The sequence below is a fragment of the Salvelinus namaycush genome, chromosome 22 (genome assembly GCF_016432855.1).
Source record: "Salvelinus namaycush isolate Seneca chromosome 22, SaNama_1.0, whole genome shotgun sequence".
In the NCBI taxonomy this organism is placed as follows: Eukaryota; Metazoa; Chordata; class Actinopteri; order Salmoniformes; family Salmonidae; genus Salvelinus; species Salvelinus namaycush.
The window spans coordinates 11,008,803-11,026,285 of NC_052328.1; the positions used below are offsets into that span (position 1 = coordinate 11,008,803).

The following is a 17,483-nucleotide window of genomic DNA, read 5'->3' on the forward strand; positions in this document are numbered from 1 at the left end:
AGTATGATGACAAATTAAATAAAATGGTGTATAGGTGCCTTTGAGAGTCAATTTCCATAATGTGGTGGAGAGAGCCACGGTTACTGGATTTATAATGGCAATAAAGTGAGAGAGGAAAAGGTAGGGAGGGGAGGGTGAGAAAGAAAGAGAGTGGATGAGAGAGAGAAAAAAAGAGAGGGAGAGTGAAATGTCTGTATTCTTTTGGAACTTTTGTGTAATGTTTACTGGTAATTTTTGTATGTTTATTTCACTTTTGTTTATTATCTATTTCACTTTCTTTGGCAATGTAAACATAATGTTTCTCATGCCAGTAAAGCAACTTAAATTGAAATTGTTTTGAGAGAGAGTTAGAGAGAGAGAGAGAGTATTCAAGGTTTAAAAAGGCTTCTAAAGTTTGACATTTGTACTTTAAAATGTCACACTTGATTTGCCGTAATGAAAAATGTATCAACCCCTACAAAAAAAGTTATTAATTATAGTCCATATAATTCACATTTCATGTTGCTGCAGGATAATTTTCCTGCTGTAGAACACTGGCTCATATTAAGGTCCTACATCTGTAGGTCGTCTATGACCATCAGCAGGTGAGAATAAAATAACAACATGGAAATCAATCAATTATGAAAGCTGTAATGAGCCAAATAAGGTATAATAAATGTGGCATGGACATTTTATTCTCCTAAGGATGTTGACTGTACACTATGCCTCACTCATGACATGAATGTAAAAATGTGCATTGTTTGAGAAAAAAAACACATAAATGAATCACAGACAGAAACATATGCAAACACACTCCCACACCCCTGTGATTACAAGTACAGGTAGTATGTCCAATAGAGGAGGTTGACGAACACAAAGGAAAGGGGGAAGGTCATCCTGGAGTAATTGTCTATTAAGTGGGGATTCTCCACATGGCAACAGTTTGCAGCTTTGCGCAGGACCTTGCGTAGGAAGACCAGGACAATGAGGCAGCGGTTGGGGGGCTCCTCAGGGGCCTCAGGCTTGGGCTCACTGCCAGTGGGGCTGGAGGGGCAAAGTTCCAGGTCAGCTGTGGGCGCTAAGGCCACCTCATCTGCAGCAGCTTTCTCCTTACGCCTCTTGGCCCTGTTGTTTTCAGCGGCGATGGTGGTGACCATGCCGTTCATCTCCTCGTCAAAGCCTCCCATCTGGTGACCGTACTGGAGGAGGGGAGGGAGAGAGAGCGAGAGTGACAGTGAGAAGAGGATTGTAGAGTAGCCCCAATCAACTGATGCTCTCATCTGAAATAAACTAAATGGTGGAGATACTTACATCCATACAGTACGAGCAGACGAAACATGGCAAAGGTGATGAAGATGATGATTCTGATGATGATGGTGATGAGGATGACGACAACGATGACGATAATAATAATGCTGATGATGACAATGAGATAGAGATCATGTAAATTATGGCAATGCTAATGATGATGAACATGAAAATAATAACCACACGACTGACATTAACAACGCCGAAGGCCTCACCATGACAATATTGGCGTCGGGATGGTTAAGGGTGCAGAAGTGGGCCACGGCGTACTCGATCAGGGCTCCGAAGATGAAGCTGAAGCAGATGCCCAGGTACACGTCGATGGCCTTGATGAAACAGTTGGCGTTGGGCAGGGACGTCCTGGCACCCATCATTAACGTGGTCATGGTCAGAACCGTGGTCACTCCTGGATGATTCATTAAATGTTTGAGATCATCAAGATGTCCAGTGTCCTGGAGTTTTTCATTTCAATTCACATATAACAACACAACCCTAAGGGCTTAATGACGGACTACATCTGTAGTCACTCCACACATGTAGAATTCAGCTTGAGTTGACTTACCCGACATTAATACATTGAACAAAAATATAAACGCAACATGCAGCAATTTCAAAGATTTTACTGAGTTACAGTTTGTAAGGAAAATCAGTCAATTGAAATAAATAAATGTGGCTCTAATCTATGGATTTCACATGACTGGGAATACAGACATGCATCTGTTGGTCACAGATACAGTACCTTAAAACTTCTTGCCACTAGGGGGGTGCCATTTCGACATAGCACAAAAGCGTACCCAATTTAAACGGCCTCGTACTCAATTCTTGCTCGTACAATATGCATATTATTCTTACTATTGGATAGAAAACACTCTCTAGTTTCTAAAACCGTTCGAATTATGTCTGTGGGTGAAACAGAACTCTTTCTACAGCGAATCCATGACAGGAACTGCGAAGGTCTGAAAACTAGGCTCTGCTCTCAGATCAGTTTAAAGCTCTGTTTGTATCCTATGGGTCGACATGAACTGCACCCGCCTTCCCCTGGATGTCAGTAACCAATGAGAAGTGGAATGGACTTTCTACGTAGTACTCAGAGGTTATAAAAGGCCAAGGAGCGAGGTGTCCCCTCTTTTCAACGCTCGCCATTACGCAAAGCAAGACCTCAGGATGGCGTTTTGAAACGCTCAGTTATCGACCTTAGATATATCCGTCTGTAATTTAATTCGATATAGGTGTTAGAAACATCATAACGAAGTTATTTTAAACCGAGTTATATCAGTTTATGCGAGTATATTGCTATTTTCGGAATTTCCTTAGTATTGAGTTTGAAGATTTGGGCATGCTGTGGCCTCATAGCTACTTGTTAGCTGCTATTTCCGAAGTTGAACACGACGTTTTACAACCAAGCAACAATTCTTTTGGACAAAGGACCACTTCGCCAAGATTCTGATGGAAGCTCGTCCAAAAGTAAGAGCTATTTATGATGTTATTCCGTATTTATGTGGAAAAATGTAAACGTATTTGTCCGCCATTATTGCGGCACTAGTCTGGCTGTAACGCACACTGTATGTCTATTAACGTTAATTTTAAAAATCTAACTCAGCGATTGCATTAAGAACTAATTTGTCTTTCAATTGCTGTCCAACCTGTATTTTTTTAGTCAAGTTTATGAATAGCTTTCGATAAGAATAGGTGCCTTTCCAAGATGGCGCAGGACAGATTGCTTGATTTTTTGCCCACAAATCACGTTGTGTAACCACGAATTGTGCGGCTAAATATGCACATTTTCGAACCAACTCTATATGAATTGTGTAATATGATGTTACAGGACTGTCATCTGAAGAATTCTGAGAAGGTTAGTGAAAAAATTAATAGCGTTTGGTGGTTTATAACGTTATTGCTATTTTTGCCTTGAATCAATGCTGCTGTGTGACTGACTATTGTAGTAAGCTAAGATAACGCTATATTGTGTTTTCGCTGTAAAACACTTAGAAAATCTGAAATATTGGCTATATTCACAAGATCTGTGTCTTTCATCTGCTGTACGCTGTGTATTTTTAAGAAATGTTTTATGATGAGTAATTAGCTAATACACGATGGTCTCTGTAGTTATTCTAGTCGCTTTGGGGAGAGTTGTGATGGGGGCTGCAATTGTAAACTATGATTTATACCTGAAATATGCACATTTTTCTAACAAAACCTATGCTATACAATAAATATGTTATCAGACTGTCATCTGATGAGGTTGTTTCTTGGTTAGTGGCTATTTATATCTTTATTTGGTCGAATTTGTGATAGCTACTGATGCAGTAAGAAAATGGTGGAGTAAGAAAAGTGTTGTCTTTTGCTAACGTGGTTAGCTAATAGATTTACATATTGTGTCTTCCCTGTAAAACATTTTAAAAATCAGAGATGATGGCTTGAATCACAAGATCTGTATCTTTCATTTGGTGTCTTGGACTTGTGATTTCATGAACATTTTATTTTATGATATCCCTGTAACTTTAGGCTAGGCTATGCTAGTCAGCTTTTGTGATGGGGGGGATCCCGGATCCGGGTTTGGGAGGTGTTAGAGGTTAAAAAAAAGTAGGAGCGTGGATCAGAAAATGAATCATCATCCGGTGCGACCATCGTTTTCCTCACAAATATCATTCACATTTAGTTGATTTTGCTTTTGATTGTGGACTATGGAATGCTGTCCCACTCCACTTCAATGGCTGTGCTAAGTTGCTGGATATTGGCGGGAACGGGAACGCGCTGTCGTACATGTTGATCCAGAGCATCCCAAAAAAGCTCAATGGGGGACATGTCTGGTGAGTATGCAGGCCATGGAAGAACTGGGACATTTTCAGCTTCCAGGTATTGTGCACAGATCCGTGCAACATGGGGCCGTGCGTTATCATGCTGAAACATGAGGTGGTGGCGGCGGATGAATGGCATGACAATGGGCCTCAGGATCTCGTCACGGTATCTCTGTGCATTCAAATTTCCATCGATAAAATGCAATTGTGTTCGTTGTCCGTAGCTTATGCCTGCCCATACCATAACCCCACTGCCACCATGGGGCACTCTGTTCACATTGTTGACATCAGCAAACCGCTCGCCCACACAATGCCATACACGCTGTCTACCATCTGCCTGGTACATATGAAACAGATTCATCCGTGAAGAGCACACTTCTCTAGCGTGCCAGTGGGGCCATCGAAAGTGAGCATTTGCCCACTGAATTTGGTTACGATGCCGAACTGCAGTCAGGTCAAGACCCTGGTGAAGACGACGAGCACGTAGATGAGCTTCCCTGAGATGGTTTCTAACAGTTTGTGCAGAACTTTCTCGGTTTTCCAAACCCATAGATTCATCAGCTGTCCGGATGGCTGGTCTCAGACGATCCCGCAGGTGAAGAAGCCGGATGTGTGGGTCCTGGGCTGGCGTGGTGGGTGCTGGGCTGGCGTGGTTACATGTGGTCTGCGGTTGTGAGGGAGGTTGGACATACTGCCAAATTCTCTAAAACAAACTTGGAGGTGGCTTATGGTAGAGAAATTAACATTCAATTATCTGGCAACAGCTATGGTGGACATTCCTGCAGTCAGCAAGCTAATTGCATGCTCCCTCAAAACATCTGTGGCATTGTGTTGTTTGACAAAACTGCACACTTTAGAGTGGCCTTTTATTGTCCCCAGCACAATTGGACCTGTGTTATGATCATGCTGTTTAATCAGCTTCTTGATATGCCCCACCTGTCAGGTAGATGGATTATCTTGGCAAAGGAAAAATGCTCACTAAGAGGGATGTAAACAAATTTGTGCACAAAATTTGAGAGAAATACATTTTTTGTGTATATGGAAAATATCTGGGATTTTTTATTTTAGCTCATGAAACATGGGACCAACACTACATGTTGCGACTCTATATTTTTCAATGTACATCAGGCTAGATGTATAAGTAATATTACAGTTATGTGAAGGTAAGCGAACAGGAGTATGAGTCACTTGTGGAACAGTCTGTTTTCTCTAACTGCCTGCATTCTACAGATGAAGGATCTCAATTTGATCACCCTTTTGCAAGATAACTTTCCTGGATATTTTTTTTTACAGGACATTTTTTACTTGTAGTGTATTTTAGGTTCAAAACAACAAGCTCTCATAGTCTCACGTCAGATTTAGACATTCTTCCATGTTTGTCAAACGTCAAATTTCAAAATTGTTTCAAGTGTTTTGTTACTTCTCTGTATCGTTCCAAGTTTAAGTTAAGGCATTAACTCCGAATTCTTAAGGTTAGGAATGAACTCCGAATGGTTAAGGTAATGCATCTGCTTGGTGGGTGTGCTTCCTGGTTTGAGGAGCAGTGGTTTACCGATACAGATCCTTGCGGGGACGGAAGACTGGCTGATCCAGAAAGAGACCCAGGAGAGGACCACCAGCAGGCTGGAGGGAACGTACGTCTCCAGGATGAAGTACAGGATGCTTCTCTTCAGCTCAAAGTGGAAGATCAGCTTGGGGTAGTGGCCTGTGAGAGAGAGACAGAGCGAGATGACAGCACAGAGACATGAGAACAAGTGTGCAAGTAGAACCCAAAGGTTCCTGAAGGTTTCAATTTACTACCAACCATCAATTTAAAAGATGAACCTGGCTAACATTTATAGGTAGATTATAATTTATGTTGAGTTGCTTGTCATGCCCATAATTGCCAAAAGCTTCATGCTGCTAAATATCATTTTAGGCACCCCTAACTAAATGTGTCACGCACGCTAATGTTTCATCTGTCACAAGAGACTTAAACTAAACAGTAGCCAAACGGTACTATATGTCTGAAAGGATAATGTTAGAGGTAGGACTTGAAAGTTGAACCTGTTTCATAGATGGCCTCAGACGCAGAGGTGTAGTGGTCCTCTACTGTGTACTGAGCCAGGCGCAGCGTATCCAAACCACTGACCGACTCATTCCCTCTGGTCCAGTAGAACATCACATCATTGATGTTGTAGCCCCCTGTGTAGAGAGAGGGAGAGAGAGAGAGAGAGAAGAAGAGAAGAAAGATGATGTCAAGTCAAAGACAACAAGATAGGTGATGGGGGTCTATTGCACTAAGTGTTTTGAAGTAGCACTTTATCACACATACCAATGTTCTACTTATGCATCTAAAATACAAACTACCATCCATAAAATAATGAATAAAGGTTAGCTGGTCACTGAGCTGTAAGTGTGCGACAGCCACAAGCAAGCTTTACAATGTTAATGTTTTATTCAAACGACTTTTTATTAAATATGGTTTATTAAATAAGTAACGTACAGCAACAGCCCTCCATTGCTCATTGTGAAGAACTGTGAGAGTAAGACTGAATAGGAAATGCTAATGCAAATGCAGGGCAAAAGAAGGGGAAAAAAGAAGGCCAGAAGGAAAGAACGGCATTGAGGACATCACTGCTTTAACAGTTTCCTTCCTGCCTAACGCGGCAGCAGGTGATTCATACATATTTCACGTCTTATATATATCAGGACCTTACATAATCCCAGTGGTGGAAAAAGTACTCAATTGTCATACTTGAGTAAAAGTAAAGATACCTTAATAGAAAATGACTCAAGTGAAAGTTACCCAGTAAAATACTACTTGAGTAAAAGTCTAAAATGTACTTAAGTATCTGTCAGGTATGATATGTTTCACCTGTTTCTTGTGTTTGTCTCCACCCCCTCCAGGTGTCGCTTATTTCCCTGGTGTCTATATCCCTGTGTTTCCTGTCTCTCTGTGCCAGTTTGTCTTGTATGCCTTTCAAGTCAACCAGCGGTTTTCCCGTACCGTCCTGCTTCTATTCTCTTTTGCTAGTCCTCCCGGTTTTTGACCCTTGCCTGTTTTCTGGACTCCGTACCCGCCTGCCTGACCATTCTGCCTGCCTGATCATTCTGCCTGCCTGACCATTCTGCCTGCCCTGACCATTCTGCCTGCCCTGACCTCGAGCCTGCCTGCCATTCTGTACCTCCTGGACTCTGAGCTGGTTTTGACCTTTTGCCTGTCCATGACCATTCCCTTGCCTACCCCTTTTGGATTGTTTAATAAATATCAAGACTCAAACCATCTGCCTCCCGTGTCTACATCTGTGTCTCGCCTTGTGCCCTTATAGTATCAAAAGTAAAAGTATAAACCATTTAAAATTCCTTATATTAAGCAAACCCGACGGCACAATATATATATATTTTTTTTTATTGACGGATAGCCAGGGGCACACTCCAACACTCAGACATGATTTACAAACAAAGCATTTGTGTCTAGTTATTGCGCCAGATCAGAGGCATTAGGGATGACCAGGGATGTTCTCTTGATAAGTGTGTGAATTGGACAATTTTCCTGTCAAGATGTAATGAGTACTTTTGGGTGTCAGGGAACATTTATGGACATTTATTATTTTTTTTTAACATTTATTATTTTCTTTAGGAATGTAGTGAAGTAAAAGTAAAAGTTGTCAAAAGGATAAGTAGTAAAGTACAGATACCTCCAAAAACTACTTAAGTAGGACTTTGCACCACTGCATAATCCTACTGTCCATCTTACGTAGGATTTAGAAGAGCTCACAGTGGCACTTTATAACAGTGCACATAAACATTTGTTGTAAAGTGCTTACTCAATGTATACTGAAATCTTGAAAGAAGGTTCAGGAGGGCAAATTAATTCCCTTCAAGTATTTATCGCTGACACGTTTTAGAATAAGCTGTTTACTTTAATTGACCTACATTTATAAGGAATAAAGCCACAAGCTATATAGGATCAACATTTCTTCCTGATAATATGGCTACAGATCCGAAACAGAAAAGTCTCAAAAGTTCAAAGCACCTGGCACTTCAGATGGGCTAAAGCAAACATTTGAACCCAGGTCTGCTCCGAAATACACGTTTTCTATTCCCACGTCAACCTTGCCTTTAGAGATTCATTATGAGATGTAGTTTAGTAATTGACCTGCAGAGGGAGATGTAGAATAAGAAGCCCTATGACACGGCTGTAACTGGAGGAGAAGAAATCTCCATTAAACTGGGACACACAGAATCCCCATTTCCTGTTACTTCATTACATTAAACACTCATTATCTTATGGCTCTCACCATCTCCCGAGAGACACAACATGTGTGAAAATCCAGGGAGTCATAAGTTATTGAGGAAGGGTTACATTAGGAAATTAGGGGCTGTCTTAAGGTGCTCTGAAGCCTGAAAAGTGTACTGCACTGCACTGCAGCCTGGAGAGATGAAAGCTTTTGCCTTTTAAAATATCCTGCTCACTGAGACACTGAGATGAGAGCATCTTAAAAATGGCTGCAGAGAGACTTAAAATCTTCAAAACCAAATCTCGCTAAAGTATCCTCCACTGTGGTGAGCGTGGTCTCATCATTAAGCAGCAATCAAACATGGCTGTGAATGTCTTCCGACTCCGGGCCTTTTCCGCTGTCAGTAGCCACTAAAATATGTCACCGCCATATCTATCTGCACCTGGTGCTTGTCTTGTCTTTAAACTTGTTGGAAGTAAAGTGTGAGCTGGGGAGCGAGGAGGAGCGGGGAGCAATGTTCAATTTTTGGCAGCACATTAAAAATAATGAAACCTCACAGTCTGGCTCTTTTCAGTGTGCTGCTGAAGGAAGGCTGTGGGAGTCTGGGATGCACAGTATACGTTTAACCTGACAGTAATGTAAAGAGGAAAATCCTTGACTTACCTCGACATGTATTGAGGGGGATGAGTGGGAGAGGAGCTCCCTCTGGTTGAGTTTGTTGTTGACATGACGTTCGAAGTGTTGCTTTGGCAGCGATTTGGCTATAGCTTAGCACGACTTGCTGTCATTAAAGAGTGTGGAGGCGAGCGAGGAAGAGGGAGGGAGAGAGAGTGGGAGAGAGAGAGAAAGAGAGAGATAGCGAGGAAGAGAGAAATGAAGGGAAAAAGAGAGACTTCTGCTCTAAACCCTTTGCGTTCCTCCCTTGCTAGCTCCCTGCGGTTTTGAGCTTATGTAACACAGAGCTACAGCTAGAGCTGAGGCTGTATCAGAGACAAGACAGGCGTGATCCCAATATGTGGATGGCTGGTGAGGGCTGGTGACTAACGTGAAGAAGGTTTTGGGGCCAGCTAAGGATAAGAAGCTGGGCCGACGGGGGCAGACACTGTCCCTGTTTCCATGAGTTACAGGCAGCTTTGGGTATGACCCAGTTTTGCCTTATATATATATATATATATAATACAATAAATGGGGAAAGTACACCTACACAAGTACACACCCCTGCTCGCTTTCTCTTTTTCACACACAAACACACACACACTCTCTCTCTCCCTCTCTGTTTTGTACAAAACCATCAAACCCAACAGCTCCTTTCCTTAGTACTAAAGTTGCCAAGGCACCCTAGTAGCAGCTTAGGCAGAGAGCTCTGTACATTTTCTTACTATTTATTAATTTTGAAGTGTTTTTCTGTTTGAAGTCTATTTGTTTCCTGCCCGTGAATTCATGGCAAATCAGCTTCTTAAAATAATAAACAACAAAAAATAGGCTGGTGTATTCGAACCGAATGAAACAACCCTAGCTAGCCAACTAGCTAGCTTGGTAGCATTACTAGCTAGCTAGTGTGTTTTGATTTGATTCTAATACACCAGTCTATTTTTTGTTGTTTCTACACTCCACGCTGGCAGTGATGATTTCATTGCTCAGGAAATTTCCTCTAAAGTTATGTAGTAAGCTGGCTTTCATCGTTATCCTGAGTGTGTGGAGAGCTCAAAAACGTAATCTCGTTTTAAAAGACCAGAGAGAGTCAACGGCTACAGAGAAGTCGCAGTCAGAATGCGGGGACGGCGAGGCACCAGTGAGACACCTTGAATGGGGACTGTGTTGACCATATATTCCCTCTGCTCAAGCCATGTGGTTCCCTCTTGACTGTTGCTCAGTCTGATGGAGGCTTCAAACACTCAAAACGTTCAACTCTTGGCTGAAAATCGTAGTCCAGACCTACACTGTCATGTAGCTGTTTAAAAAAAAAATGTTTTTATTGGTTTTGCTTTTTCAAGTGCTTTGAGATTCTTTCTGTAATGAAAAGCACTTTAGAAGATGAATACATTCTTACAGCTCTCCAGTTGCAGAGTGCAGGTCTGCTTGTCCATGGGGTACTTGGTCAGGTCCATGTTGCAGGCCACAGTGGTGGTGATCCTGGAGAGATGAGAGAGAAACAGTCGTCAACCTCAAAGGTTTCTTTCCCCCTCGCCGAACCACCTCATTGTTTACCCATGTATTCCTTCTGGCCTACCTCTGAAATCACTACTACAACTGTTTCTGTCCCTGGCCTCTCCTCAATCCTAAGCTTCGTTTTATGATATCTCATTTAACCCTTTCCCTATAGAACCCTCTTTCACTCTCTATCACCCCTTCCTTGCACTCCTCCTGCCCTCCTTATCGTGCCCTCTGTCTTCCCTGGCACTTCAACCTCTGCACACAGCTCCTCTCTCTGACAGACCCATGTCCCCGGGCAGTATGCATCCATATATGGAAAATTCTACCAGGGGTAGGCAACTAGATTCAGCCGCGGGCCGGTTTTTGTCGGAGTGGATGGTCGGGACGCCTGCAAATTGACCACAATTAAGCTCAAAAAGAGATTGTTTTTAAATATAACAATAATTTCATGCCTTGATTACATTGAGATACGATCACATACAGTGGGGTCCGAAATGATTGACACCCTTGATAAAGATGAGCAAAAATGACTAAAATAAATCATTCAAATACTGAGCTACATATATGGTTAAATAAATGGGGAAATTATATTATTTATACTAAAACAACTGTTCAGAGAAATAATAATAAGTAATACTTGTATATGTTTTTTTCTCCAATAGGTAGGGGTCAAAATTATTGATGCCCTGTTTTCAATACATTTCAATTCTTCACCTTGCATGGATAACGGCACTGAGTCATTTTCTAAAACGTTCTATGAGTTGGAGAACACATTGGGAGGGGTGTTAGACCATTCCTTCAATGGGGTTCATTTCGACGCCAAAGAGCTCTATTTTCATGTCATCCAACAAATGTAAACTCCTGGAGTTCGCTCAATGTCATTGGGACATGGATTGGAACTGGTGCTTTGGTCAGCTGGCATGAAAATAGTGCTCTTTAGGTCACGCGCACCAGTGGTTTGGCATCGAAATGACAATGCATAAGCAGAAAACAACCCCATACTTACTGTAAAATATGGTGGTGGATCTTTGATGTTGCAAAAACACATGCAGTCACACGCATATGCCATGCACACTGTACAAATACAAGCAAAAGTAAAGCTCACACGTATAGATAGGTTGGCATGAAATTAACCATACACATACTGTGCCAGTAAAAAGTTTGGACACACCTACTCATTCAAGGGTTTTTCTAAATGTTACTATTTTCTACATTGAGAATAGCAGTGAAGACATCAAAACTATGAAATAACACATGGAATCATGTAGTAACCAAAAAAGTGTTAAACAAATTTTTGATTCTTCAAAGTACCAACCCTTTGCCTTGATGACAGCTTTGCATACTCTTGTCATTCTCTCAACCAGCTTCATGAGGTAGTCACCTGGAATGCGTTTCAATTAACAGGTGTGCCTTGTTAAATGTTCATTTGTGGAATTTCTTTTGCGTTCGAGCCAATCAGTTGTGTTGTGTTGTGACAAGGTAGGAGTTGTATACAGATATCCCTATTTGGTAAAAGACAAAGTCCATACTATGGCAAGAACAGCTCAAATAAGCAAAGAGAAATGACAGTCCATCATTACTTTTAAGACATGAAGGTCAGTCAATCTGGAAAATTTCAAGAACTTTCAAAGTTTCTTCAAGTGCAGTTGCAAAAACCATCAAGCGCTATGAAGAAGCTGGCTCTCATGAGTGCCGCCACAGGAAAGGAAGACCCAGAATGACCTCTGCTGCAGAGGATTAGTTCATTAGAGTTAACTGTACCTCAGATTGCAGACCAAATAAATCCTTCACAGAGTTCAAGTAACAGACACATCTCAACATCAACTGTTCAGAGGAGACTGCGTGAATCAGGCCTTCATGGTCAAATTGTTGCAAAGAAACCACTACTAAAGGACACCAATAAGAAGAAGAGACTTCCTTGGGCCAAGAAACATGAGCAATGGACATTCATTTTTTATTTAACCTGGCAAGTCATTTTAGAACACATTTTTATTTACAATGACAGCCTAGGAACAGTGGGTTAACTGTCTTGTTCAGGGGCAGAACGCTAGATTCTTCACCTTGGCAGCTTGGGGATTCGATCTAGAAACCTTTCGGTTACTGTCCCAACGCTCTAATGACTAGGCTACCTACCGCCCCATTAGACTGGTAGAGAGAGAGCGAGAGAGAGTCCAAATGTGAGATTTTTGGTTCCAACTGCCGTGTCTTTGTGAGACGCAGAGTAGGTGAACAGATGATCTCTGCATGTGTGGTTTCCACCGTGAAGCATGGAGGAGGTGTAATGGTGTGGGGGTGCTTTGCTGGTGACCTGTCTCTGACTTATTTAGAATTCAAGGCAGACTTAACCAGCATGGCTACCACAGCATTCTTCAGCGATATGCCATCCCATCTGGTTTGGGCTTAGTGGGACTATCATTTGTTTTTCAATAGGACAAGAACCCAAAACACACCTCCAGCCTGTGTAAGTGCTAGTTTACTAAGAAGGAGAGTGATGGAGTGCTGCATTAGATGATCTGGCCTCCACAATCACCCGACCTCAACCCAATTGAGATGGTTTGGGATGAGTTGGACCGCAGAGTAAAGGAAAAGCATCCAACATGTGCTCAGCATATGTGGGAACTCCTTCAAGACTGTTGGAAAAGCATTCCAGGTGAAGTTGGTTGAAAGAATGCCAAGACTGTGCAAATCTGTCATCAAGGCAAAGGGTGGCTACCTTGAAGAATCTAAAATATATTTTGTACAATGTAGAAAATAGTAAAGTGAAGAAAAACCATTGAATTAGTAGGTGTGTCCAAACTTTGGACTGGTACTGTATGTGCTCACTCACATGATACAGAACAATGCAGTGTATCATTGATGGGGGTTGTGAATCAATTAACAGAAGCCTTGGACTACTGTCCGTTCAGCACCACCATACCAGCCTAAACAAGTCAGCACCACAGACAGCACCTATACTCCTATAGAAAATTCAAGGTGTGCCAATAAGCAGAAGCAGAGACATGCTGTTCGTTCAGCACCACCCCATCTGGGGTGCGTTCAGTTCGCTTCAACGTTTGCCTTGTTGCGTGACGGTTTGTACTGAACAACACATTTCATTTGAGGTACATTTGCTCCTGCTTGGTTGGTATGGTGTGGCCTGATCAATATGGGTTTGACCACCTGAAATCACAAAACTGCTGAATGTATCTGCCATCTGGACCACCATAATCACAACGTTTTTCAACTGATTGTTCAGTACAGTGCCGTTTCCGTTGAATTCAATGTTGTACATTGTACGCTCTGAACGCATCCCAGTGTAAACAAATCTTAGTTTATTTAAAATTTGTTCTTAATTGACCTGCCTGGTAAACGTTGAATAAATGAAAAGGGGACTTGTCTAATTCCAATAGTTCAAGGACTTTGCATTGTTGGATCCATGTGTGTGTGTGTGTGTGTTTCTCCCACCTCAGGGCGTAGAGCACCGTTCCATTGGGGAAGATCCTGATCAGCCTGTTCTCCACAGTGATGTCATGGAGGAAGGACTTTTTGGAGTCTACGATGAAGGTGTCTGGTACCCAGAGCAGCTCCACCAGCCTGCCGTCCAGACTCAGGCTCTTGTTACCCTCAAACACCAGGCGCTCGTCTGTCCAGCGCTGACGCAGGAAGATAGTGGCCGTGTAGTCCTAAAGTTCAATTCCAAAGGTCACCATAGTGCAGTTGTACTGCAAAAACATTACAGCTTCAATTCTAAACACTGATTATGTAACATCATAAACATACTGGAATGTAATATGTATTTTATTATCACAATGTGTCATATGACACAGGAAGTTGTCTCACCATGTTGATCTCTGATATGGTGTCAATGCTGGCAATGTCCAAACTCATGCCCACAGTCACTGGCCCATCTGCAGAGATGAGAGATAGACACACAGAGAAAGGGTGAGAGGGGAAGGAGAGAGAGGAATAACAGACAGAAAGAGAATAGAGAGAGAGAGAGAGAGAGAGAGAGAGAATGTCCTCGCTTTACTTTCCGTGTCAATGAAGTATACTGAATTGTACTCAACACAGAGAGGGAGGGACAGAAAGAGAGAAAGAGAGAACAAGGGAAACTGAACAAGGCATGAAAGAGAAAGAGAGGATTCAGAACACCGTGAGGAATCATAAAAGCAGTTAAATGAAAGTAGTGTTATTCAAAATGCCTCAAGACAAAAAAGAAGCATGTTTAATTAAGAAACGTATTGCTGAATACTTGACATCAGTGGCAACAGCAAGAGTGTCACATGCAGCCCCACACATATATGAATGTTCCTCTTTTCCCCCTCTCTCGTTCCCTCTCGTTCTTTCACTTACCCACTCTCATTCTTGTACTGTATAACACTGTAGTATTTCTGCTTTTTCTTGCCAAAAAACACGGTCGCCTAACCTTTGTGCATGTGTAACCCTGTATGTATGTATGTATGTATGCACGCATGGGGGTAAGTCTGGACCCCAGGAAGAGAAGTGGGTGTGATTGTAACAGCTAATTGGAATCCAAATAAATAAATACTTGCGTGCATACCAAGCTCACCTACACTGAGGACTCTGTAGAGAGAGAGAGAGAGAGAGAGAGAGAGAGAGAGAGAGAGAGAGAGAGAGAGAGAGAGAGAGAGAGAGAGAGAGAGAGAGAGAGAGAGAGAGAGAGAGAGAGAGAGAGAGAGAGAGAGAGAGAGAGAGAGAGAGAGAGAGAGAGAGAGAGAGAGAGAGAGAGAGAGAGAGAGAGAGAGAGAGAGAGAGAGAGAGAGAGAGAGAGAGAGAGAGAGAGAGAGAGAGAGAGAGAGAGAGAGAGAGAGAGAGAGAGAGAGAGAGAGAGAGAGAGAGAGAGAGAGAGAGAGAGAGAGAGAGAGAGAGAGAGAGAGAGAGAATGTGTGTTTGTATTTCCATGCTTTCCAGGAAGCTGACCTCGTGTGGGGTTCATGGCAATCAGGAGTGCACTCATCTCTGCTAATTACATTTGCTCTGATTCAGTTCAGTCTCAGCAATCACTAATCAAACATTAGGCACGTTTAGAGGGATTCTCTGAAGCAGCAAAATGAAACTGACAAGGGATTTGTGTGAACTACAACCACTGTGTGGAGGATCAAAGGCTACAATACCTTTATGTCACTGTCTCGAGGTTACACTGTATGAACGGATTCCATATTAGGAAGTCACACTGAGTATGCATAACATACTTTGTCAGCTGCTTACTCTTGATATTAATAGCCTAGCCCTATGAATCAAATGACCATCTGTGTTAATGTGTTTTGTATCATGTATTTATTAGTGTTTAGTAAAAGCGAATGTTCGTCATTCACATACTGTGCAATGCATTGGGAATGAGATTGCTTCCATCTGCCAGGTAAAAGCTCAGGGAGATTTATGCTTAGCCAAAATATGGTAATATTGAAATTAATATGGGAATATGGTAAGCCACACAATCACACAGACAAAAAAAACAGACTGACGCACGCAAGCAGACACACACACACACACATACACAAACAGCTCCTTTGAGCCTCATCTCATTTTCCAGGGATGTGTGCAATTTCCCTTACTGTCAAAAAAAGGCCTGAGGTACTTGTTGTATCCTTTCATCAGCTTCTGAATGGTGGGAGGCAGAATCTCTCCCTCTTTCACTTCAGCGCTGAGCAGCGAGTTCTCTAACATCCTGAGGAGAAGAAAAGAACGGCAAAAGAACAAATTCAATAATTTAGTGTCCTTCCCCTCAGTGCATTTATCCTCAGTGGATATCAAATGGTTCCTGGTATTCAGCCTGACTATCCTATCTCTGTGCTTTGCCAGTTGAGCTCAACGGTACTTTCTGAATAACTTAAGCTGTGGTAAGAGAAGCACCAGACTAAAAGGCCTCCGAACAATTTGGAATGAAAAGGGAGAAAAGAACAAAACTAATTTTTCATAATTGGTTTACTCCGATCCCAACTGGGTCAGAATACTTGACACATTCCATCATCAGCGATCTTCATCTCCCCCCTCTTCCTCTACACGCTTGACTCTGCTCATCTCCTGAGCTCAGATCAGCTTCCATATGCAGTTCCACTGATTGTTCTCCTTAAAGGCATGTGGCGTTGTAGGGAGATTATTATTTCACCAGGGATTGAGGGGAGAAGAACACTGTAGAATACATTCCCCCGTGGTGGTGCTGTCCGTTTGTGCATAACAATCTGGAATCTAAATATGCTCGCAAATTGATGAAGCCCTGGAGCTTAGTTAGCGATGTAAGGAACATTGAAGCAAAGCCGATGAGGCCAAGTGTAGTAGGCAGATACAGTACATTCATCTCCATGCGCTAGCAGGGATGTATGTGCCCTAATTGTGCTCACAGTCAACAGCCACTCATTCTCAGTCACTAGAGTTAATTATCTGTTCAAGCAAGGTTGAAGGCTTTTACTCATGAGTCCAGAGAGCATTCGTTGCTGTGTTGAATTTAAAGTCCATTTGTAGACTTTTCAACACTGCCACAGTTTCAGAGGTTCACATAAAACTTGATGAATGCATACAGAAAAACAGTGACTTGTAATGGCAGTAGCGTTTGACACTATCTGAGAAAACTGGACTGTTTATATGTTAAAAGGGATCTTAACTAGCTTTAAAAGCCTCTTGTAAGTGAATTTTTTAAGTGTGCTTTAGTTCTCAGACTGACTTGTCAGCCATATTCTAACAATGCAAAGACACGTCATGATTCCAGATGAACTCAAATGCATTCAGGACAGTCTTTAAAGAAGAATGACTTTAAGAGTGACTTTTACAAAAATTGGCAAGACAGGAGCACATAATTCATATTCACTCATAACACCCGAGACTTGTTCTAGCTGACCATGTCAAAATCGTTTACAGGATTCCGTGAGCAAAGTATTGATGAAACCCTTCCAGGAATGTGTATGACAGGCAGGCTTCACTCCAGCCCTGGAAAGGAAAGCCATGTTTGTGACAGGGCCCTTCATTATGAAACTGGGTCACCTCGAATGACCCATACCTACACACACACACACACACACACACA

The 17,483-nt window shown here is 42.2% G+C and overlaps 1 protein-coding gene across 1 annotated transcript; it reads right to left on the reverse strand.

Moving 5' to 3' along the window:
- Window positions 1–809: 809 nt before the first annotated feature.
- LOC120017393 (gamma-aminobutyric acid receptor subunit pi-like) lies at window positions 810–17,134 on the reverse strand. The gene is made up of 9 exons (XM_038960143.1): window positions 17,124–17,134; window positions 16,018–16,130; window positions 14,282–14,349; window positions 13,907–14,124; window positions 10,359–10,441; window positions 6,132–6,269; window positions 5,638–5,790; window positions 1,503–1,693; window positions 810–1,178 (listed from the first exon to the last, which is right to left on the reverse strand). The coding sequence occupies exons 1-9, from the start codon at window positions 17,132–17,134 to the stop codon at window positions 810–812; spliced, it is 1,344 nt and encodes a 447-aa protein (XP_038816071.1).
- Between the last annotated feature and the right edge of the window lie 349 nt (window positions 17,135–17,483).

Bases quoted from the DNA above. Each gene is read 5' to 3' on its own strand.
- LOC120017393 (XM_038960143.1), bottom strand. The intron at 14,125-14,281 runs GTGAGACAACTT...ATTGAACTTTAG, and splicing joins CCATATCAGAGATCAACATG to GACTACACGGCCACTATCTT. The intron at 10,442-13,906 runs GTGGGAGAAACA...TCATCTCTCCAG, and splicing joins ACGGTGCTCTACGCCCTGAG to GATCACCACCACTGTGGCCT.